Source organism: Nematolebias whitei, chromosome 22 (genome assembly GCF_014905685.2).
Source record: "Nematolebias whitei isolate Nwh7 chromosome 22, NemWhi1, whole genome shotgun sequence".
NCBI classification, from domain to species: Eukaryota; Metazoa; Chordata; class Actinopteri; order Cyprinodontiformes; family Rivulidae; genus Nematolebias; species Nematolebias whitei.
In genome coordinates this window covers 9031049-9054448 of record NC_056519.1, presented here as the reverse complement: position 1 = coordinate 9054448, position 23400 = coordinate 9031049, and the positions used below count along the sequence as shown (strand labels likewise).

General features: G+C 42.6%; 2 protein-coding genes across 2 annotated transcripts in view; one reads left to right on the top strand and one right to left on the bottom strand.

Annotated features, from left to right (window-relative positions):
- Positions 1-210: 210 nt before the first annotated feature.
- Positions 211-1822, top strand: LOC119428018 (dnaJ homolog subfamily B member 9). The gene is made up of 3 exons (XM_037695663.1): positions 211-288; positions 545-780; positions 942-1822. The coding sequence occupies exons 2-3, from the start codon at positions 564-566 to the stop codon at positions 1394-1396; spliced, it is 672 nt and encodes a 223-aa protein (XP_037551591.1). The 5' UTR covers positions 211-288; positions 545-563; the 3' UTR covers positions 1397-1822.
- An 11359-nt stretch (positions 1823-13181) lies between these two features.
- Positions 13182-23400, bottom strand: part of LOC119428179 (aldo-keto reductase family 1 member B10) — an 11719-nt gene continuing 1500 nt past the window's right edge. Inside the window, exons 2-10 of the mRNA XM_037695821.1 lie at positions 21292-21459; positions 21066-21182; positions 20812-20889; positions 19142-19264; positions 18059-18165; positions 17402-17483; positions 17161-17244; positions 13841-13923; positions 13182-13762 (exon numbers count right to left, since the gene is read on the bottom strand). Of these exons, the coding sequence (XP_037551749.1) occupies positions 13720-13762; positions 13841-13923; positions 17161-17244; positions 17402-17483; positions 18059-18165; positions 19142-19264; positions 20812-20889; positions 21066-21182; positions 21292-21459 (885 nt within the window). The 3' untranslated portion in view covers positions 13182-13719. The remainder of the gene's footprint in view (positions 13763-13840; positions 13924-17160; positions 17245-17401; positions 17484-18058; positions 18166-19141; positions 19265-20811; positions 20890-21065; positions 21183-21291; positions 21460-23400) is intronic.

Sequence of the window (23400 nt, the reverse complement as noted above, 5' to 3'; positions counted from 1 at the left end):
ATCCACTTTAAATCAAAAACTAAAGTTGCAAACGAAATATGTGCAGGTTCTTCTCTTGCTTCGTTTCTTACTCTTTGGCGACGTTCATCCTCAAGCCTCCACGTGCGAAGCTTTGACCAATCACAGCCCTCTGAGTCATTACGTCAGAAAACGGACCAATAGCAATGCGAGTCGTGGTGTTTCGGCTCGGGAATCTACCCGTCAACAACTGCTAGCTTTCGCTTTGCATCAGCTGGAGCTGTTGGCGGTTTGTTAGGATTCCCAAGGCTGTCCGTGGCTGATCTACAGGTAATTTTTAATCTGTCATCCTACATTATTGTCTCACGAGTAGTTTATCCGAACCTAGAAATGCGCTTTATGTTACGCGTTTTAGCTTAGTTATTTGAAGTTTCTAGTTCATTCCAGAAAAAGACGGAGACATTACTTTCTTTACGCCATATTTTTTTTTACGTAACTTCGCGCGTTATACCATCCAAGTGTCGTAGTAACTTATTTTATGTGATGATTTATTCAAGAGACTTAACTTGCTCCTATATCTTTACAGCCAAGACGGCGTCAAAGCTATGGGCACAACACAGGCGGTGCTCCTGCTCGCAGTTCATATTCTGCTCATCTCCGAGTTCATTTTAGCCAGGAGGGACTACTATGACATCCTGGGGGTCTCCAGAGACGCCACGGAGCGCCAGATTAAAAAGGCTTTCCATAAACTGGCTCTGAAGTTCCACCCAGACAGAAACAAGGACCCAAACGCCGAGGCTAAGTTCAGAGAAATAGCAGAGGGTAAGTGTGACTCATAAGTCCAACATCATGTCCAGGAAGTGCCTTAACCAGTGGAAGAAACGTTACAAGACCATTGAAATGAATAGGTATCCCCAAATAAGTGAAGTAGCTCTTTAGTTTACTTGATTAGTTTAGATTTTCAGACTATTTGTTTCTTCCAGCGTACGAGACGTTGTCTGACGATAAGAGGAGACGAGAGTATGACCAGTTTGGTCACGGTGCATCGTCAAGTGGGGGCTACAGAGGAGGGGGGAGCGACTACGACTTCAGGCAGCACTTCCAGTCCTTCAACTTCGACGACATCTTCAAAGACACGGACTCGTTCGGTCAGCACCATCACTTCCACTCCCAGAGTCAGGCGGACAAAAAGAGACACTTCGACAACCACTTCCAGGCTCACCGGGACGCCATGAACCGCCACCGGAGAGGCTTTCAGCAGGGGGGCTTCGGCGAGGGACTCTTTGACAACATGTTCGAGGACTTGGAGAAGATGTTCTCCTTTAACTCGCATGCTTCCAGGACTGAGAGCAGGTTTCAGGGCTCGGCCAAGCAGCACTGCAGGACAGTGACTCAGCGTCGGGGGAACATGGTGACCACGTTTACCGACTGCTCCTGAAACAAACGACAAAAAAGGCACGCTGCACAGCCACTCAGGACCCTTAATTTTAAATTTTGTTTAGTTGCTGTTTTGAAATTAAATGCTAACTTGAAGAGAAATTTTTGGCTTTTTCAACAAATATCCAAGTGGCTTTCAAGCAATAACTTAGAAATAAGAATCATTCGGATACCTCCCCTTTATTTAGCTCTCCTGGTTCTTTACGTTTGTGTTTTTGTGATGGTACAATCTTATCTGATAAACTCTGGTGTAGCCAAAGTTTAAAAGACCATTTAAAAAATGTATTTTAAGGTCAGCGAGGTAAACGTCACGTTGTGTTTCTTCCGATTTAGGCCAAGCTCTCACTGTGCTTTGTCAAACCTCTCTATTTAAAACCATTTTCTCAATAAGAGATGAGTTTGGCCACTTTCAGGAACATCTGCTGCAGTCGCTTCACGTGTCGTTTGCCGGCTGGCCTTAATCAACTGTTACCTCATTTTTAGTTTCTTCCTGCAGAGTTGCATCTACCTTCACTCAGTCAGGGCAGGAAATTAACATCAGCTCCATGATAAGTACTGGTAATGGGAGCCGCAGGAGAGATGTGCGATTCCTATCTGGGCTCCTCCCAGCTAAGCTGAATGGTCTGACGAGTTAAGTTTCCCAAACTGATAAGAATGTGCAATATTTAGCACCTTTGCTCCTCATGTTGCCTATTTTCAGTGCTGTTCAAATGTCATTGTCGAATATGTCTGCACTTTGAATGTGTGAGTGTTTTTCTGCGAGTGTGCAGAGTGTTTGATTGCATAATGTTTTGAGGAATTAAAACATTGCAAAAGCGTCTGTTTGGAAATCTGCCTCTATTAAAAACATTAGCAGCTGATAAATAGTCCTTACACAGCTGCTGTTCAGGAAAGTTCCAGCAAAGTGTGTACCATATTTTTTGGCGTATAAGTCGCTCCAGAGTGTAAGTTGCATCAGTCAAAAAAAAGCATGAAAAGGAAAAAAAAAACCAAGTTGCTTTGGCGTCACCGCTGACCCATTGTGTTTATTATGCATTTATGTAATGGTCAAAATATCTTCATTTCACCTGGGTGGCGCCATCTGTCCATCGAGGCGCCATCTGTCCATCGAGGCCAGAGCCGCTGGCTCTCCAGCGTTCCTTCGCCTGCACCAGCTGAGAGAAGCGAGTGAGCACAGGAGGACTCATTGTTGCAGTTATTCCAAATTTAAAGCGTCAATCTAAAATTGTGTTATGAATATGGGGAAAAAAAATTGTGGTGCACCATATTATCGGCATGGTATCGGTATCGGCCGATATTAGCGATAAAGTTAAATGTCAGACATCGGCCATTCCATTAAAATAACTCCCCAATATAAAAGGCTTATGTAAATATTTATATGTAAAAGGCGCTGTTTTTGTAGGACAACCCAGTGACAAGGATGCCTGCAGCGCCAACACAACGTTATGACGTCACGTGCACCTTTGGGTTTAGATTTGTGAAAATTTACAAATTTGAACTGTTTTGAGTGTTGTCATTGTGTTAGAGGGAGTAAATGTCAGGAATAAAATTGACATTAAACATAATCCAAGTCCCTCGGGTACCACTGTGGGGGTAATCTGGGAGTATGGGGTACCGGGCCCTTTGATACGGGCTGTTAGGTCCCTGTATGACCGGTGTCAGAGCCTGGTCTGCATTGCCAGCAGTAAGTCGGGCTTGTTCCCGATGAGAGTTGGACTCCGCCAAGGTTGCCCTTTGTCACCGATTCTGTTCATAACTTTTATGGACAGAATTTCTAGGCGCAGCCAAGGTGTTGAGGGGATCAGTTTTGGTGGCCTTAGGATTGCGTCTTTGCTTTTTGCAGATGATGTGGTCTTATTGGCTTCATCAGATCGTGATCTACAGCTTTCGCTGGAGCGGTTCGCAGCCGAGTGCGACACGGCCAGGATGAAGATCAGTTCCTCCAAATCCGAGGCCATGGTCTTGAGCCAGAAAAGGGTAGAGTGCCTTCTCCGGGTCAGGGAGGAGGTCCTGCCCCAAGTGGAGGAGTTCAAGTATCTTGGGGTCTTGTTCACGAATGAGGGAAAAATGGAGCGTGAGCTCGATAGGCGGATAGGTGCAGCGTCTGCAGTGAAGCAGGTGCTGTACAGGTCTGTTGTGGTGAAGAGAGAGCTGAGTCAAAAGGAAAAGCTCTCAATTTACCAATCAATTTACGTTCCTACCCTCATCTATGGTCATGAGCTTTGGGTTGTGACCGAAAGAACGAGATCTCGGATACAAGAGGCTGAAATGAGTTTTCTCTACAGGGTTTCTGGGCTCTCCCTTAGAGATAGGGTGAGAAGCTCGATCATCCGGGAGAGACTCAGAGTTGAGCCGCTGCTTCTGCACGTTGAGAGGAGCCAGTTGAGGTGGCTCGGGCATCTTGTTAGGATGCCTCCTGGACACCTCCCTGGTGAGGTGTTCCGGACACGTCCCACCAGGAGGAGACCCAGAGGAAGACCCAAGACACGCTGGAGGGACTACGTTTCTCGGCTGGCCTGGGAACGCCTCGGGATTCCCCCAGAGGAGCTGGCCCAAGTGGCTGAGAAGAGGGAAGTCTGGGCCTCCCTACTTAGGCTGCTACCCCTGCAACCCGACCCCGGATAAGTGGAAGAAAATGGATGGATGGACATAATCCAAGCTGGTGTTACATCATTTTCATTTTTGGGGGGGGAGTGGTGGCGCAGAGGTTAGAGAAGGTGGACCTGTGATCGGAAGATCGCCAGTTCAAGCCCCGGTACTGACAACATCAAAAATGTGGGTTGGGTAGGTGAAGCACCCACACCTGCCCTCACCCTCATTCGCCCCACTCTGGGCCCAAGAGCAAGGCCCTTAACCCCCATCTGCTCCCTAAACAGGTCTCTCTTGAAAATGAGACTACCTAGATAAATAAAGGGTAACTGAAAAAAAAAAAAATCAGCCCCTTTTTGGCATCTACATTTGGTAGCAGGTCAAACTGACAAAGACCATGCAGAATAATGTAGTATTTTAATTCCACACCAGATAAAGCTACGTAATCTCTGTAAGTAGGTCTAGGGCAACTGGTATCGGCCAACTAAGTTTTAATGTATCGGATATCGGCCAAAAATCCAATAACGTGCATCCCTAAAAAAAGTACATAAGTCGCAGGACTGACAAATCTATGAAAAAAAAAAAACTGTGACTTATATGCCAGAAAATACGGTACTTTCTCAAAATTGAGCATGAGGAGAATCTGGATTAGAACCTTTTTTGATGTTCAAGTGAAGAAATGGACAATTGCATCCAAGAAACCACAACTACAAGCTGTTCACAAAGTCACTGCTGTGAGTTTACAACTTCTGGAGCTCACGGCTGCCACAGCACATAAATTGCTCTAATATTTGATAAATATTGAGCCATTTACAACAGAATGCTCACTATCTTTAAACACTCATCACTTCCACTCAGAGAACATGTTAAAAGGCTCCACTGTTCAGACATTTTAATTGCATCAACCACAGATGATAAAACAATCAGAAGGAAGTGAGCATGACAAGAGGAACATCACACTGGCCTGAAAGCTGCCCAGCTGATAGCTCACGAGTTCCAACCAAAAACCACTAAATCTGGACAAACATAAGGTCTCAGTCCACACATTAAAAATAAAAGGTCGACATTTTCTCATCCCGACTCATATTTTCAGCTAAATATTATAATTATGTTGTAACTTATCGTTGCACAGACAAATGTATTTGTTTTGTATCATTTTAATGCAAACATGCATATCTAAAAAAATAGAATATTGTGAAAAAGGTTTTTTTTTTGGTCAGTCACTTCAGGAAGCAAAACGTTGGTTACGTACTGTAACCCCAGATTCCATGAGTATAGGCGTAGCCTTTAAGGCCCTCGCTAGTGGGTTTTATCCCGTCACGCGAAGCGTAGCACTGAAAACTTTAGTCCATGCCCACCTGTTGTGTGGGCCTCACCCGGTCCGTATAAATGATGTTGACGGCGGGTAATTGGCTCCCAAATAGCTTTTTCTTCAGCCATTTAGGAACCAGTGAGGCCCAGCGCTTAAAGGGCTACGCCTATACTCATAGAATCTGGGGTTACAGTACGTAACCAAAGTTCTATTTCATATAGGCTTCGCCCTTTAAGGCCCTTGCTAGTGGGTTAAAGGCAAAGCAGGATGTAGTCTATGCCTCACTGGGTCCGGTCAGACACACAATGAAGCACCTGCTTGCACCAAAAACATTTCATCACTCAGCCTTCTATGTGCGTAATTACGCGTTCCATGCACAGGGGCGCCCCGGAGACAAAAGGGTTTCCGGCGGTGGAAAAAAGGAGGAAGGCTGAAAGCAGTCCTGCTGCCGAGAATGGGAAAGAGCAGGGGGTTACGATTGTAACCGTGTAGCAGTGAATAGAGCAGATCAACAGCTCTTCAATATGAGTAGATTAATAAAAATGAACTGATTAGTAATCAAATGAACTGATTGGTAACAGTAGAACAAAAACAGCAGTCATAGAACTTGTGACTGATAATAAATATCTCACACTGTAATTACATGCAGTCAGATGTGAGTTTAAACAGAAATTCCATGAAAACATTAAGATTTATTCTGTTACGGCACAAAGGACAGAATGTGCCATGGAACCAGTCGAAACATCACGCAAATAAAAGCGGATAAATGAGCAAGGTGACGACCATGCAGCCGCCGTGCAAATATCCTGCACTGTCATACTATTATGCAAAGCTGTCGAAGATGCGATTCCTCTGGTCGAATGCGCTCTGAGGTTCTCAGGAGGCTCTAAACCTGATGCTCTGTAAGCTTCAGAAATGGCCTCACACAATCAGTGTGACAGACGCTGGGTGGATAACGGGCGACCTGCAGATGCGTCTCTATAATGTACAAACAGACGTCGAGTCTGGCGCAGTGTGGCTGTGCGTGTTATGTAACATGCCAGCGCACGCACAGGGCAGAGGAGATGAAAAGATGCTTCTTCTTCTGATTTGTGAGGGGGAGGGGAAAAACCCCTCTAACGTTATCGTTCTCAATTTAAATGAACTTGTGATGTTTTTAGGCATAAAAGCTGGGTTAGGTCTCAGCACAGCTGAGCTGCCATCAGCTTGAACTCTGAGGCACGACGAGGCAGCGGAGAACGCAGATAAATCACTCGCTCTCTTTGCAGATGTCAAAGCCAACAGCAGGGCTGTTTTGAGTGACAGGAATTTAATTGAAACCTGATCCAGGGACTCAAAAGGAGCTTTGATCAGGGCTCGCAGAACCATCGTTAAGTCCCACTGTGGAGCTAGTGGGCATGACACTGGTCTGTGCCTCCGTACACCTTTCAGAAAATGTTTCTTCAATGGGTGATTAAAAACTGTTCTGTCACCGAAGCCTTCGTGACAGGAAGAGATGGCTGCAACATACGTTTTAATTGTGCTGAACGCCAGATTTCTGTCCATTAGCTGCTGCAGAAAGGACAGCACGCCACCTAGTGGACATGAGATGGCCTCTACATCTTTCTCCGTACACCAGCGCTGAAAGGCTGTCCACTTTGATGTGTACAGCGCTGTGGTGGAAGCAGCGCGTGAGTCCTGAATTGTATGAACCACTTCCTGGGAGAGGCCCATCTTCTCTAAGCGAATCCGCTCAGCGGCCAGACCCAAAGGTGCTGGCCTATTTCTGGGTGACTCCTGATCGCTCCTCCTGCCTGGAGGAGAGCATCCTCCCTCCACGGCAGTTTCCACGGTCGACCCGATAACAGAAGTTGCAGGATTGGGAACCACGGGGCGCTCACGCGCTCGGGGGCTACCAGAATGGCCGACAGTTCCTCCTCCCGAACTCGGTTAAGAAACCGTGATATTAGAGGGACTGGAGGAAATGCATAAAGGAGCATTTTGGGCCACAGGCTGTGGGCAAAAGCTCAGACTGTGGGCTCACTGCAGAGTTGATGTGAGCTAACATGCACTGAGAAGAGGCGTGAGCGCCTTCAGAAAAGTGATGCCGTTTGGGTGGAGGCTGCAGCTGCCGTGGGGAAACGTGTTTGTCCCCGCTGCGGCCAGAAGAAGCAGAACACACCCTGGGCTGAAAGTGAGGTTTTCTTCTGGGCTCGGTCTGCTGAAAAAAAAATCATTTTTAGCTGCTGTGTCAAGCGAGCATTTTGTGTGGTTTCTCGAGCTGCGGTGACATTTAAAAACTTGTTTTGAGGTCATCGGCTCGTTTTGTGTGGAGGATGTGTGAAGAGAAGCTGCTGTGAGATCATTCGATCTGACATTCAGGCTAGAATCAGAAGACACTTTATTCTCTGAATGATGTTTCCGTTTTATTTTAAAACTCATGTCATCATTACACACACACACATCATCCGCAAGGAGTAATTTCTTATATCTTCTTCCCCGTGAGCCCCGCGGCTGGTTGTTCCAGGGCGGCGCCTGTTGGCGGTCTCTGGGGAAATGCTAAGCCGCTGGTTGCCGCGATGAGAAGGACTGTTCTCTGGCGGGAGGGGCTGGTGGCGGGGCGGGAGGACGCTGCTGCAGCTGTGCAGTGTCTCTGCTGCTGCCTCTGGCCACAACAAAAGGAGTGCTGCTTCATCAGGTGGCGCACAGTCTCCGACACCTCCTCCGACTTCTTCGATTTTTCAAGCATGGCCTTGAAATTGGCCCTGAACAGCATGTCCGTCGTAGTGGGGCCCTCCAGCAGGTCTTTCTGCAATTTCTCCGGCAAAGAGGGGGAGTGTCGGAGCCAGGTGGACCTCTGGATCATTGTCATCCAGGCAGCGATGCGAGACAGGTAGACAGCAGAGGAGGCGCACAGATTGAGGATGACGTCAGACGCTTTGCAGAGCGAGCCCTTTGTCTCCTCAGGCAGGTCTGTGTCCTCCAGCCTTTTGGAGATGCTGTAGGCCAGCAGAGCAACATTATTGTTCGCTGCGGCTGCCTGGAATGCGCACTGGTGGGCTCGGTTGGAGAGCAACGTCACCGTCTGGTCGTGTCTCCCTGGAGGGACAGGACGCTGGTCCAACCTTGACACTTTTGCCCCGAGTGCTTCCGCCAGGCTTGGCTCCAGGGGGGGTATCGAGGGAAAATTCCGCTCAGTAAACCCCTCCACTCTGGTGATGGGAGCGAAGGTGGAGATGGGCGCTTTCAGTTTACCAGGTCCGGCCGCAGCCTCATTCCAATAGGACATCACTGCTGGGAAACAAGGCCAGATGGGGTCAGGGCGGCGAGCTGGGGTGGAGCCAAACCTTCCCGCTAGATCATCCGATCTGGGCGGGGGGAGGAGAGGGACGGAAAGTCCCTTCGTGTCAGCCGCCTCCTGGATTATACCGGGCAGCTCCGCGAGGAGGGCACCGATGGCTGGGAGCGGTGTGGTCGCTGACGCGGAAAGGCCAGGGGGAGTGAGCATCCGTTCAGACCCCCGCGTTCCAACATTATGCTCTCCGGGAGGGAATGAGCAGCGGGGCTGCTGCTGACGTCGCCTGTTCTGGAGGAACCATCCGATTCACTCCGAGACTCGGCGTAAAAAAAGGCGATGGCGTCGTCCAGCGAACAGTCCCCGGCCACGGAGAGGCACTTCTCGACGTCAGCCTTGAACAAGGCTGCTCGCCTCTGCCTCTCAAGGGGGAGGAGGTCACAAGAGACGGCAGGAGGAGGCGAGGTCGACATGGCGGGGACCCAGGCATCCTTCGCAGGTGTCGTGCCAGTCGAATCTCAGTATGTAGCCGGTCTTGCAGGACGGGCACAGGCGGATGGTGTTGGTGCTGGATGTCGCGTTCTTGTGAAGATCAGTGCTGATTGCTTGCTGAAGAAAAATAGGAGCCGATTACCCGCTCTCAACGTAATTTATACGGACTGTTGTTGTTCGTTGCTGATGATTGTGTTCATCCATTTTGCTTTTACTCCATGACATTTAACACAGGGTGATTTTAGTATTTCATTGTTTCTCATTATATTTAATGTTTTTATGCTTTTATTCAGGGCAGCACGGTGGCACAACTGGTAGAGCTGCTGCCTCTCAGCGAGAAGGTCCTTGGTTCAAACCCCGGTCCAGGGGCCTTTCTGGGTGGAGTTTGCATGTTCTCTCCGTGCATGCGTGGGTTTTCTCCGGGTGCTCCGGTTTCCTCCCACAGACCAAAAACATGCATGTTAGGCTGATTGGTAACTCTAAATTGTCCCTAGGTGTGAGTGAGAGAGTGAATGTTTGTTTGTCTCGTTTGTCTCTATGTGGCCCTGTGATGGACTTGCGACCTGTCCAGGGTGTACCCCGCCCCTCGCACAGTGACTGCTGGACATGGGCACCAGCGACCCCCGTGACCCAAAATAGAATAAACGGGTAAAGATAATGGATGGATGGATGCTTTTATTCATGTTGCTGTAATATCTTGTTATTAATATTTGATGCTGTGATCTTTTTTGGTAAGCACTTTGATAACAGTTACTGTTTTAAATGTGCTATATAAATAAATGTGACTTGACCGGGTGAGGCCCACACAACAGGTGGGCGAGGACTAAAGTTTTCAGTGCTACGCTTCACGTGACGGGATAAAACCCACTAGCGAGGGCCTTAAACGGTGAAGCCTATACGAAATAGAACTAATTTTTTATATAGAAACCCACAGTGGAATATTTCAGACCCTTTCTTGTAATTTTAATGATTATGGCTAAACAACCAAAACTCAGTGTCTCAGAAAATTAAGATTATTGTGATAAAGTTCCATTTCGGGAACTCGTGCACACTGTGCACAGATGAATCCTAGACATGAGCTACAATTTGTCAGGCCACTCCTGAACCAGAGACGTCAGAAGCATCTTACCTGGACTGAGGACTTCAGGAAACCCAGTGGACCAGAACCTGCAGAGGGCATGGCACCAAACCATCACAGACTGTCTTCATACTGGTCTTCAAGTAACATGGATTCTGGTCCTCTCCACTCTTCCTCCAGATGCTGGGACCTTGATTTCCAAACAAAATGCAAAATTTACCTTCATCTGCAAAGAGGATGCTGGACCACTGAGCAACAGTCCAGTTCTTCTTCTCATCCAGATTCTGATGTCTCTAGCTCAGGAGTGGCCTGACATTTGTAGCTGCTGTCTAGGATTCGTCTGTGCAGCACACGAGTTTTCAATACAGAACTTTATCACACTATTCTAAATGTCATTAACTGTTAGCCACGAACATGAAGATGACGAGAAATAAAGGCTTTCCATCTATAATGTTCTGTTTCGTGGTAGTTCATCTTGTAAATGTCCTTTTGACAGATAGGACATGCGCCTCCTCTCATATGATGTGAACTGTGAACGATTCATAGTGTTTTTAAAACCTTTAACCACTCGTCAATAAAACTTACCGGGTTCATCAGATGTGCTATTACAGCTGGTTTAAGGCGCTTTTTACCAAGACTTGTGAATTATTCTGTAGAAAATTACAGAAAAAGTATTAATTTAATTTACAATGTGCTGTTGTAAAAGATATTTTAATTTAAAAATGCAATGCATTCGTTAACATTTGTTTTTGTGGTTCCCAGGTATGGCGTACCTTTTCTATCCATGGCGAGAGGGGCATGATATCTGAAAGCAGACCATATTGTATTTCATTATTTTATAGTTTTCCAAATAGAAATTAAGCTCCAACCATAAAAGAAAAAACAAAAATGTAACTTTAAAAAAAAAAAAAAAAAACCAACTAAAGAACCTCATAGAACCTTCACCAGTTCCACGTTTGCTTGAGAACCCCAAGCCTACATCCCCGCTGAAACAATCTACATCCATCATCCACAAATAACTCAAAATTGTTATTTCACAAGAAACAATCTAATTTATAAAAGGGTTTCTTCTAATGAGCCGTGCCTTCTAGAAAATCCAACAATTTCTGTTGTCATAAAAAAAATACAATAACACGAGAAAACCAACGTAGTCCTCATGGATATTTTTTTCTTAAATGATGCATTTTAAATAATCTTAAGCATGACTTGAAAGAAACAAATTTGATACTTGATTTTGTTCCGTGACTATAAAAACAGAGTAAAATCTTGCACAAGATGTACTGGATAAGAAGCCACTTGATAGAAGCAGCTCAAACAGTGCACGATGAAACCACAAAATTCACACGTCATTTGAAAGGACACAAAACTACGTGTTAGTCAGATGGTAGCATTAAAAACACAAACATCTGAAACCAACGGAAATTATTCACATTGTGGTTTATTTTATTGGGATGAAGCACCAAAAATGTGACCACCTTCACAATGGCTCTTTGTCTTATCCAGGTTCACATGAGGTTCCACCAGAGGAACGTGGTGGTCATCGCAAAGTGCTCCTCTTTGTATCAAGGGAAACCTCCAGGCAGGACGATCTCGCCAGCGTTAAGAGGCTGATTCCTCTCTAATGTTGGGCGAAGCATCCTAACGAACCAGTTTTATATGAAGTACTAACCAAAGCTGCACCGTTTCAGCTTTGACACTTTAGGAGAGATGATTCAACATCTGTTATCAAATGACTAAATGATGCATTTGCAACTGTTGGAAAAAGTACCACAAATGTAGGAGTGAAATTAGCACCGTCTCCTCTTAGCACGAAGGTTCCAGGACCAAACTCTTGGCCCAACTATTTAAATGTTGAACCGATGTAGATTCAAACTGTCCATAGAGACGAGTGGGATCAGAGTACTGACCTGTCCAGGATGGAAGTAAAGGGACATTATTAATCAATTACAGCTACAATTCAGCTGTAGATGAATCAGCGTCAGCTCTATATCAAAGTTCATGCTCAGTAACAGGTAAAAAAATCCAACAAAGCTCAGTCACGTCCTCGGGATGTTTTTTTTGTCGATACCTTTTGTCCTTCATTCAAAGGACTTCTTCAATTTAAGGAGCCACAAACAAACTCAAGTCTCACAAGCAGCACACTCCCATAGTGAACCAACCAGTTAGATGGTGATAAGATGGTTTCTGGGGGCCACCCTCTCCCCGTGACTCCTCTGAGGCAGCCATTGCCAAAGTGGTTCAAAACATCAAAGTTCATGCTCAAAACTTCAAGTTCAGTTCAAAGTTTTTTCAACTTTGGAGAAAGCTGTTGGGGGAGAATCAGTTTTGTTTGGTGCTTCCTCAGACTGATGAAGTCTTCTGGATGGAGGGCGAAACATCTCAGAAAGAAAAAGAAACCGCCCAGATGACCTGACTGAACTTTGTTGAGGTGTCAGCTCTAGTTGTTTTAGTACTTTAGGGTGAGATCACACCAAGTACAAAAGACACCAGCACTCCCAGTAACAGCAAGAACTTGTACAAGACGAGCCTCAGAACAGTAACTAACTTTTTGTCACGTGTTTATAAACTAAAATCCTCCAAATCATTTGTTCAAAGGCAACATGTCTAACGTTCCTCACGTTTCTACAGAACACTACTCTAAAAGATTTGAACTTTTTTTAAAGAAATATAATTAATAAAAAAATAAACTTAATCAGCAGCATTAAGATTACAAGAAAGTTAATTATTTTTCTTACTTGTTTGGCCATCAATAATCTCGTTAGAAGCTCACAGTTGATCACATTTAATCTTTTCCATCCGTCACCTGCAATTATTTGTGTTTAAATAACTTGAACATTTTATATCAGTTTATTAAAAGTAGATTTCCCTCTGCCTGCCAACAAGATATAAAAACAAATATTAATATCGTCGATCAACAGTTCCACTCTCAATCTCTGCACCAGTTCGGGTTCGTCACAGCTTTTTATCTTTGTAAACAGTTATTAACTGGATTATTCTGTTTGCCATTAGAAAACACGCAGAGGCTTGTTTTAATCTCCCACAGGATTTTAATGGAGCGCTTCACACACAAACAAAACAGGAAGTGAAAGCAAAGTGTTTTTTAACAGGACCGTGCACAGCCACAGAGGTTGATGTAAACATGTTCTGTATTTTGGAGGCGTGTGTTTAGAATTTTGCAATAAAATAAACCATTTATAATGTAATCAAAAGTCCTCATTTTTCTGCCTAATATAAAATAAGCAAACAAGGAGCACATATTTTCTTCTATAAAACTATAACGACATATAATTTGGAAAAGTTTATCTTAGACACATTTTTCCTTATTTCAAAATGTAATGCTACAATCTTTCCAGTTTTTACTCTCATAAACACCTGTTACGTTAAAAGCAGGTGAAAGTCATCATTTATTAACACCGTAAAAAAACAAAACAAAAAAAAAAACAAGCTTCGGCAGCTAAATTTGAGTCGCAACAAAACAGAACAAATATACAATGAGCTCAAATGAAATTTCCTTAAAAGCTCTGACAGAAATGCATCTGGAGAACCTTGAGCACCTGTGGACCGTCGGAGCATTTTATTTTAGATTTCAGTGTTGAATGGATAGTCCTTGTGATGTATCCCCCTGAAAACGAAAAACACAAGGAGATTTAAACAAATGTGCACAAGTTTAAATGATAAAAACACAATGAAGGGTTTTTACCAGTGCATTGGACAGGCTCTCCAGTTCCTGTTGAATCCTAAGATCGTTTTCATTTCCTCTTCAGTCAGTTCAAAGTCAAACACCTGCAATGATTTGCACAAACGTTTTAATGGATAAACAAAAAAAGCTGCGTTGGTAAAGCTGACTGCAGGCAGTGGTTCTCAAACTGGGGTCCCTGGACCCCCCGGGGGTCTGCGAGCCAGTGCTTGGGGGGCCGCCAAAAATATATAATAATTTTTTTACAAGCATGTAACCCGATAAAATACACTAAAATGCAGGAAATCACTTCTACTTTATTCAAAATTTTCTGGGGAAGGACCCCCAGACCCATTTGCATTCTAGCATTGATCGGTTTACAAATTAAGCCCTGTTACTTGGTACGACTACTCCTGTTATGATTCTGTTCAGTTTTATGTAAGTTTTCTGTAATAATATGAAGAAGTGGAAATACATTTATTATTAGGGATGCACGATATTATCGGAATGTATCGCATCAGCCGATATTGGCAATAAAGTTAAATATCGGACACATTAAAATAACTCACGAATATAAAAAGGCGCTGTTACATAAATATATTAGGGGTTGAAAGACTACATAATTTTTAAACTCGACATTAACATAATAAAACTCGAGTAGAAGTTGAGTACTTGATGACATCATAGGATCTAAAGATGCATAAATAAATAAATGCAAAAAAGGTCATTATTTACAAAAAAAGACCAACAAAACATCGGGAGCGTATATTATGTTCCTACCATTTATCATACTGCAAATAAGTCACAGGAAAAACTAAACTATTAGTTTTTGTTATTAAACTGCCGAAGTGAAAGAAATGTGCAGCACTTCAAAAACGAAACTAAAAACAGTGGGGCGGACGACCACCCTGCACCACCGCCAGCTGTGGTGCGCATTAGGTTTAGTTTTTGAGATTAAAATGTTTATAGGTTTTTTATAGGTTTAGAGATTAATATTTTTTGCTTTTTGTTTGTGAAACAAGGTCAGAGGAAGCTCGTTCTGGTTCGGTGGATTGGACCTGGTGTTACACCACATTCTGTGACCTGCAACAGTGCATGCAACACCACCCCCTACGGTCACAAAATATGGTATAACACCGGTTCGCAACGAGCTCCAAACAGTCAGGAAGTTGAGTCATTTTCTGTTTCCTTACGGTAGTTGAACCGGAAGATTCATCTTTAGTGAAATATTTCCAGACTATTGATGCATTTCTACCCGTTTGCCAAGACCGGGCCTGCTCCGCTCCATCTGAGGAATCCATTTTGTAACCCGCACCCGGTGCGGATCAAGTGACGCAATGACGTAACGACGTCACCACGAATACTCGACGAGAAATTAAAAAACTCGATAGATGTCCTAGGAATCAAAGTGTCGATTACTTGAGTAGTCTGTTAAAGCCCTAATATATATATATATATATATATATATATATATATAGTTTTTATATGACTGTTCGAGCGTTGTCATTGTTTTAGAGTAAATGTCATGAATAAATCTGACATTAAACATAATCAAAGTTGAAGTGTTACATCATTTTCAGCCTCCTTTTTGACATCTGCATTTGGTAGCAGGCCACACGGACAAAGACCATATTATGCATCCCTATTTATTATGTTCATTATGTGAATAGGTAAAGTTTTAAAGTGGTTTTTGATTGACTGATGAAGCCTTCTGGATCGAAGGCGAAACGTTTCAGCACAAAAAAAAAAAAAAAGAAACTGTCCAGATGACCTGACTGAAAAATGTTGGATTGTATACCTGGATTATTGAGCATGGACTTTGGTTTTTGATACTGTTAATTTTCTCAAACATGTAATTTGTGGAAGTTCACATTAAAGATTTTGCTAATTAAAGTGTGTCGAATGAAAAATACCTCATGTGGTAAAAAGTGTAAAAATTGTATTAACACTATTAAAGAACAGGTCTCAAGTATTCACTTCAAGTATCACTTCACCACTTGCTCTCGCCGAGATCAGATGCTTCTCTCCTCCCTCTCTGCTTTGCGCTCCGTCTGTCTGTGAAACTGCTGTGAGACTCTCTTGCATTTCCTCCGAACCATAATTATGGACTCGTTTTGATCAGTTGGTTCCTCAACTCAATTTACAACATTTCTTCAAAGAGAAGACAGGCTTTAGGCAGGTTGATTTGCCCTGTTGGCACGCACGCAGCTGGATATCTCATCTACTGGAAGACTTGATGTGTCTATCTCTGCTGCCATCTGTGGATTTTAAGGACGCATATTTAATTGGATGTACGATAACTGGTTCCTGCTTTTTGGATTCGGATGGTTGCTGGTTTTATCTACAATCAAGGAAGTCGTCGGCAGCAAATTTGGACCCGATCACGCTGCTGGCCTTTATGATGGCTTGGCTCGTGTCTCGAGTACCCAGACTCAAATGCTTTGGGCTGAATGGATCAGATCTTGGGGATTTTACTCAGTCACGCTCCATCGATGTGGCCATGTATTTTGGACGTTTCGGAACAGAGTGGACCATCACAGACTCAAGGTAGATGTCATTAAGTTCTGCCTGTCCCCAAAACATCTGTGTGTTTATCTGAAGTTGGCCCCCTTGGCTGGCCTTGAAGGCCACCTTATCTGAATTCGCCTGGAGAACATGTGATCTGACGCTCACCACCCCCTCCCTGAGGAATTTCCAACTGATAACCAGATGGAACCAGCTGAATAGACTTTGTGTCATCATTTCAGGACTCTTGGATTCTCATAGACGTTACTCTTGGCCATTCCTCGACATACCTCGAGAATGTTTATGGATCTCATCTGAGGACATTGACATCCTTATCAGAACTCTTACAGTGACCTCGAGAGCATCTATGAACATCGCTAACCGATCTCGTCTCCTCCGTCTGCAGAACGTCTACGTTACTATGTGCTTGTTTGTGCGAGGTATTTTTTTTTTTTATATTAGAGTTTTTTTTTCCTCAGGCAGTAAAAAAAAAAAAAAAGTCTGATGGGATTTTTTTTCGCCTCCAACTCCTACATGTGTCCAGTTAACCACTGTTTTTGTTTGTCCAAACAGGTCTCACTTGTAAATGAGTCTTTGAGGCTCAATGTGATTTATCTGTTTAAATAAAGGTTGAATGAAAAAATGCACATTACAAATATTTCCAATGCATTAAAGAGACAAATTGAAGAAAATTATTTAATAAACATGAGGGTTATGAGGGGGGTACCTGAAACTTTTTCTCCCCTGTAAGGAGTCTCTGAACCCAAAAAGTTTGAGAACCCCTGGGTTAAAGAGTTTATGAGGAGAAATAAAAAACAACAACATTTGCTCTGAATTACCTGGAAATTCTCCTGAATGCGCTGCGGTGTGATGGATTTAGGGATCGCAATCACGTTTCTCTGAATGTGGAAGCGGATCAAGACCTGGCAAAGAAAGCAGGCAGGGGATGAGAGAGCACGATGACATCTCTGATCAAAACATTACTGATCTGTATGAATAAAATAAAATAAAGAAACATGCATTCAGTCCTAAGAAACCACCACAGGTTTTCTCTACTGGACACAGCTGCAAATGGTTTACCTGAGCAGATGTCTTCTTGTGCTTCTCAGCGATGGCTTTAATGGTAGGATTGTCTAAAAGTGAAGGGTCTTCTGGTTTAGCCCTGCAATAATAAACAATTATTCACTTATCTTCTTAAGAGTCACACGCTGCTCTATGGCCACAACTGAAAGACCAGGCTTTGTCTTGTCAACCGATTAGACAAAACCAGAGTTTCTGCAGAAATCAGCTAATCAAATCCAACTAGAACACTGTTTTGGTTAGTTTTACAGAAGATTAAGTCATGTGCCGTTCACAAGCTTTTCCTTTAATTCTAACTTTTTGAACCGAGTACCACAGAACCAAAAGAGACAATAAATGTGATATGAAGTAAAACTCAAAGTGATTCCCTCTGTGGTGTGTAAACTAAACACCAAGTGCATCGACTTTCCCTCTGTAATAAATCTGGCTGTTGTTGTTTGGTGGTCACACACAAATATCTTCAAACCAAACATCACACAGAGAGATGCACTAAAAACAGGCCCACAGTGGATAATTCATTTTTAGAAGAGCGTCACTTTTTGTCACTTCACGTGTCAACTGTTTCAGCTCTGTTACTACCTCACTCCGTTGCACAAAGCATGCACGATGGGTGGCAGAACAGCACTGATAAACACTGAAATGACACTACGAACATACCAGGGTCTGTCTGGGGACCCGAGAGGGCTGTAAGCTGTCACTGTGATGCCCTGAGAGTGGCAGTAGTTGATCAGCTTCTCCTGGGTCAGATATGGGTGGCACTCAATCTAAAAGGGAAAAAATAGAAGCAGCTTCATAAACAGCATGAGTTGATCTAAAAAAAAAAAAAAAAAAAAATAGCATACCGTATTTTTCAACATATAAATCGCACCTTTATGCATAAATTTACAAGTCCTGCAACTTATACACCAAAGCGACTAATATTTGTTTCGCCGATTTATCGGCCCCGATTTCCTTAATTTTAGGAAATCGGAAATAGGCCGATACTTGCATGACAAACCGATTTTACTGATTTTTTTTAGTTTTAACAACAACTGTCTGAACTTCCTTTATATTTCAGAGCACTATCTCATGGCCAGTTAAAACATGTTTGTCTTGTTTCTAGGATATTGTTCAAGGTATGTTTTTAAAAAATAATAGCATTGGAAAATTGAAGGTGCATTGTGACCTCATAACACCTGACAGTGTCGCTTATAAAACAAAATCGGTATCGGCAGGTCAGACTTTTCAGAAATCTGTGATCGGCCAGAAAACTGCATTCGGTGCACCCCTAATTTTCCACTTTATTAGACATTTTTGGACTGATGCGACGTGTACGGCGGAAAGTATGGTACATAGTTTTACACATTTTTTCAAGAAAGGTGCAACAAAACACCTAAAAATGAGTCTATATTGATGCTTACATGAACACAAGACTACTTTGTTCTTTGTTCCGAGTGTGTAATAATAAAAGGCAGAAGGAAAATTGTGCCCTAATCTCATAAAAGACACAACCAGACGAAGAAGCAGGACACTGATTGTAAACGATGGCTCAGAACACGAACAAGATATAAGGTCAGCTCGGCTTATTGGATTGGCTGGAGGAGGAACTGACGCGGCTCATTTATATCTCAGCACAGACTGGAGGAGACAGATAATACCATTACTCTTACCCTCTAGGATTTTTATTAGCTTTGCTGCTCTACAATGCCCCTTAAACATCTAACTCTTCCATAAAAAGGTAGAACAAGAACCTGAGTGTACCTGGTTATTGGCAGGCTTGTACTTAAGGCCTGGCTTGTTGAGAAGGGCTTCAATCTGGTCCTTGTTGAAGTTAGAGATGCCGATAGCTTTGACCAAACCAGCGTCAACGAGCTCTTCCAATCCCTGAAAAGCACAAAACACACGTTGTTTACGTTGTTACAGTTTATTCTTAAACTAAAAGGCTTCATGTCACTTAGATGTTTAGACAAAATCCAAACTGTTTCCTACACATGCCACTGAAGACTCTTTTTATTAAGTAACAGCATTTTAAAGTTTTTCTTTATATTTTAATAAACAAAGATTTTAATATTTTGTCCTAAACCTCTGAACTCCAATTTTGGTAACAGGTTTTAAAATGTTTTCAGAACAAAACAGGAAAAAAAAAATGTATCTGTTTCTGTAATGGTAAAAGCAAATATATTCAGAAAGCTTGTGGTTTTTGTTTATAGGTCTTCAAGGTTTTAAACAGGACATTTACTGTAGCTCTACTGGAAAAATATCAAAATCTGAGATGGTCTGATAAAAGTCGCTTTATGTAGGTTTTTACTGAAACATGAAAAATGTTGCAGAAAAAGCTGAAACTAGTACAAAACATTTGAAAGGAGCATAACAAGCTGAAATTAACAGAAATAAGTTAATTAGGCTGAAAGTAGCAGAAATTACTATGAAAAACTTGAATTTATCTGAAGACAGCTGAAATTAGATAAAAATGCTAAAAAAAAGCTGAAACAGTAGAACAAGCTTAAATTAGCAAAAGAAAGCAGAAAGAACACGTTTACTGAAAGAAGCAAAAATGAACACAAAAAAATGGAAATTATCTGAAAAACGCTGAAATTAGAAGAAAAAAAAAAAAAGCTGAAAAGTAGCTAAAACAGCAGAAAGCAGCTGACATTTCCAAAAGGAAGTGGGGAAAGCACAAGCTGAAAAGAAGCTAAAACAGCAGAAAGCAGCTGACATTTCCAAAAGGAAGTGGGGAAAGCACATTTTTGCTGAATTAGGCTTAAAGATGAAACGAGTGCAAACAATTTGGAATTAACCAAAAAGGCTAAAATTAGCATAAAATAGCTAAATAGTAGCTAAAATAGCAGAAAAAGTGAAACTTGCAGAAATAAGCTGAAAGGAGCAGAAAGAAGTTAGAAGCACACAAATGTAGTTAGCAGAAAGAATCAGAAATGAGCATAAAACAGCTGAAAAAAAAAAACAACTTAAATTAGCTGAAAGTAGCTGAAAAAAGTTAACATTTGCACAAATAAGCTGAAGCTGAACAAAATGTGAAAGGAGCAGTAAAAGGTTGTAAACAGATCTAAAGATTTAAAGGATGTAAAATGAGCTCAATTCATATTCTATGAGAAAAGAAATGGCTAAATATTTCAAAAAGCTAAAGTTGCACCAGTACCAAAAGTCATAGCACCCTTCTCTAATGAGCTGAACATTTTGATATATGATTTGTTGAAATAGCCCAAAAATGGTGAAACGAGAAAAATGCTGAAAAACACATGGACGAAAAATGGATCTCAATAGGGTGAATGCTTCAGAAACGTTCATACAATAAGTACAAACAAAAACATGTCACATGCACTGTACTGTAGTTCCTTCATCTTGAAACAGCTGTCATAAAACCCACTTAGTTGAATTATACCCCGGATATTAGTGGTGTTTGACAAACTTACCTCCCATGTTTCCAGGAAGTGAGTATTATCAGGGATCGTTTCTCCATTACTGTCCAAAGGAAAAAGATCACCACCAGACTGAGGGACAGGAACAAATAACAAAACCACAATAAATCAGTCTAAACGTTGTACAGAAATAAGGGGTACAGGTTGCACAAAAATTAGTCAAAAATCTCATTTAGTATTTGGACATGCTTCATTTGATGGTTTCTGTAACGTCAATATGAAGAAAAGGTTCAAAGTAGTACCCCCACCTGAAAACCCATGGGCCAGTGCATTAGATAGAGGTCTAAGTAGTCCAGGTTGAGATCACTGAGAGTCTTCTCACAGGCTTTCCGTACCAGGGGCTTCTCATGGAAAGTGCACCACAGCTGTAAAAAATAAAGCAGCATAAACATGTTGAATATTTAATCCAAGCAGGCCACTTTTACTGCGTAACTCGGTTGGTTTACTGCCGGTGTACTTTGCTTTATAAGTTACCTTACTGACAATGAAGAGATCTTCCCTCTTCACCACTCCATCCTTGATCATGGCGTTGACCCCCTCACCCACCTCCGTCTCGTTCTGATAGACGAACGCCCCATCAATGTGTCTGTAACCAGCCAAAATGGCTGCTTTCACTGCCTCCGAGACCTTCCCAGGTGGAGACTAGCAGAAAAGAAAGATTGGGGGTTTAATGTTCACTAATCCAGCATACAAATGTACAATAAAAATGACCAGGTAAACAAAATACATAACATATTCCGTCATGGTATTTATAATGCAAAGAAGCCATAACGGCCCACTCTTCATTACAATGTTGTCTCAGTTCAGTGAGGTTTGCAGATATTCATTTCAATTGTATTAATGTCTGGACTTTCACTGGATCATTGTACATATTAGTCAGATTTTAGCCATTCTCTTGTTAAATTGCTGATAATCTTCCTGCAGCATGACTCAATTTGGAACAAGTTTTAGCTGCTGGACAGCTTAAGTTTTCATTTTTAAGAAGATGCAATTTTTTAAGAAGATGCAGAGGCAGAGCTTAAATGGGGGGTTCCGCAGGGGTCCATCCTGGGTCCCCTCCTATTCTCTTTATACCTGCTGCCGCTTGGTGCTATTTTCCGGAAACACAGCATGCCCTTCCACTTCTATGCCAATGACTGTCAAATTTACTTCCCCCTAAGACACAATGGTGCATGCTCTATTCAACCGCTGCTCGACTGCCTGGCTGACATCAGGGACTGGATGGCTTTAAACTTCTTAAGTTTCAATGAATAGAAGTCTGAAGTCATGTTGTTCCCTCCCAACGACACTATCACAAACCACTGCATCGACCTCTCTGCTCTAACCCTGTCAGAAAAACAGAGTCACTAATCTGGGAGTGATAATGAACCCTTCCCTGAAGCTTAACAATCATGTACACATGATTGTTAAATCACGTTTCTTCCAACTGAGGCGGCTGTCTAAACTGAAGCCCATATTGTCCAAAAATAACCTGGAGACAGTAATACATGTATTCATTACATCTAGGTTTGATTACTGCAATTCACTCCTGTTTGGTATCAGTCAGAACTCCATTGCAAGACTACAACTTGTCCAGAATGCAGCAGCCTGATTTTTAACCAGTACAGGCAAAAGAGAGCACATTACACCAGTTTTGGCCTCCCTGCACTGGTTACCGGTTCACTTTCGAATCCAGTTCAAAATACTGATGTATGTCTACAAATCACTGAACAGTTTCACCCCCCCCCCCTCTCTCTGGTCTTGCTACAACCGTATGTCCCACCACGCTCCCTGAGGTCAGCGGACCAGTTGCTCCTCACAGTTCCAGGAACTCGTCTTAAGCGCATAGGTGACAGGGCCTTCTCTGTAGCAGGACCAAGACTCTGGAACGAGTTACCTCTGCTTGTCAGACAGGCCCCCTCCCTCTCGGTTTTCAAGTCCCGTTTAAAAACTCACTACTATTCAGTAGCTTTCAACACCAGATGATCTGTGTTTTGATCCTGTATGCTCCACACTGGTTAGTCGTCATTATCTGCATCGTTTTTATGTCTATATTCTGATTTACCTCATTTTGTATTTTGCTTTGTGTGTTACCTGTTGTTTTGTCTGTACAGCACTTTGGTTGGCCTTGTCGCTGTTTTAAGTGCTCTATAAATAAAGTGGTATGGTGGTAAAGTTATTGATGATGTCTTTCTGCTTTGACATTGTGTGAAAACATGAATTGTTTTATTTTGTTTTGACACGTATAACCTTAGAAGTGAAACAGCTTGGACTTTCTTTCTCCCATGACTTCATGGGAAACATAAGGGCTCCCAGAATTAAATGAAAAAAACAACTCCCTGTGTTTTCCCCGCGGAAACCGTACAATTCCAGGAGGTATTTCAGTCACACAAAACGCTCACTTAGCATCTTTGAAGCAGGACAGAGTCCCATTCAGAGAGCAATCATTCATTATAATTAATTATATTGTACAGCATCAGATACTAATAAGCAGTACGCCGATGTCCCGCGTTATTGAGTTATTCAAATGCTGAGTTTCTAGTTTTGGAGATGAGTTTTTTTTTTGACTGGAATTGAATTGAAAAGGTCCACCAGAGAATGTAT

Coding starts and splice junctions, on each gene's coding strand:
- LOC119428018 (XM_037695663.1), top strand. CDS start 564: ATGGGCACAACACAGGCGGTGCTCCTGCTCGCAGTTCATATTCTGCTC. Junction 781..941: donor GTTCAGAGAAATAGCAGAGG/GTAAGTGTGACT, acceptor TGTTTCTTCCAG/CGTACGAGACGTTGTCTGAC.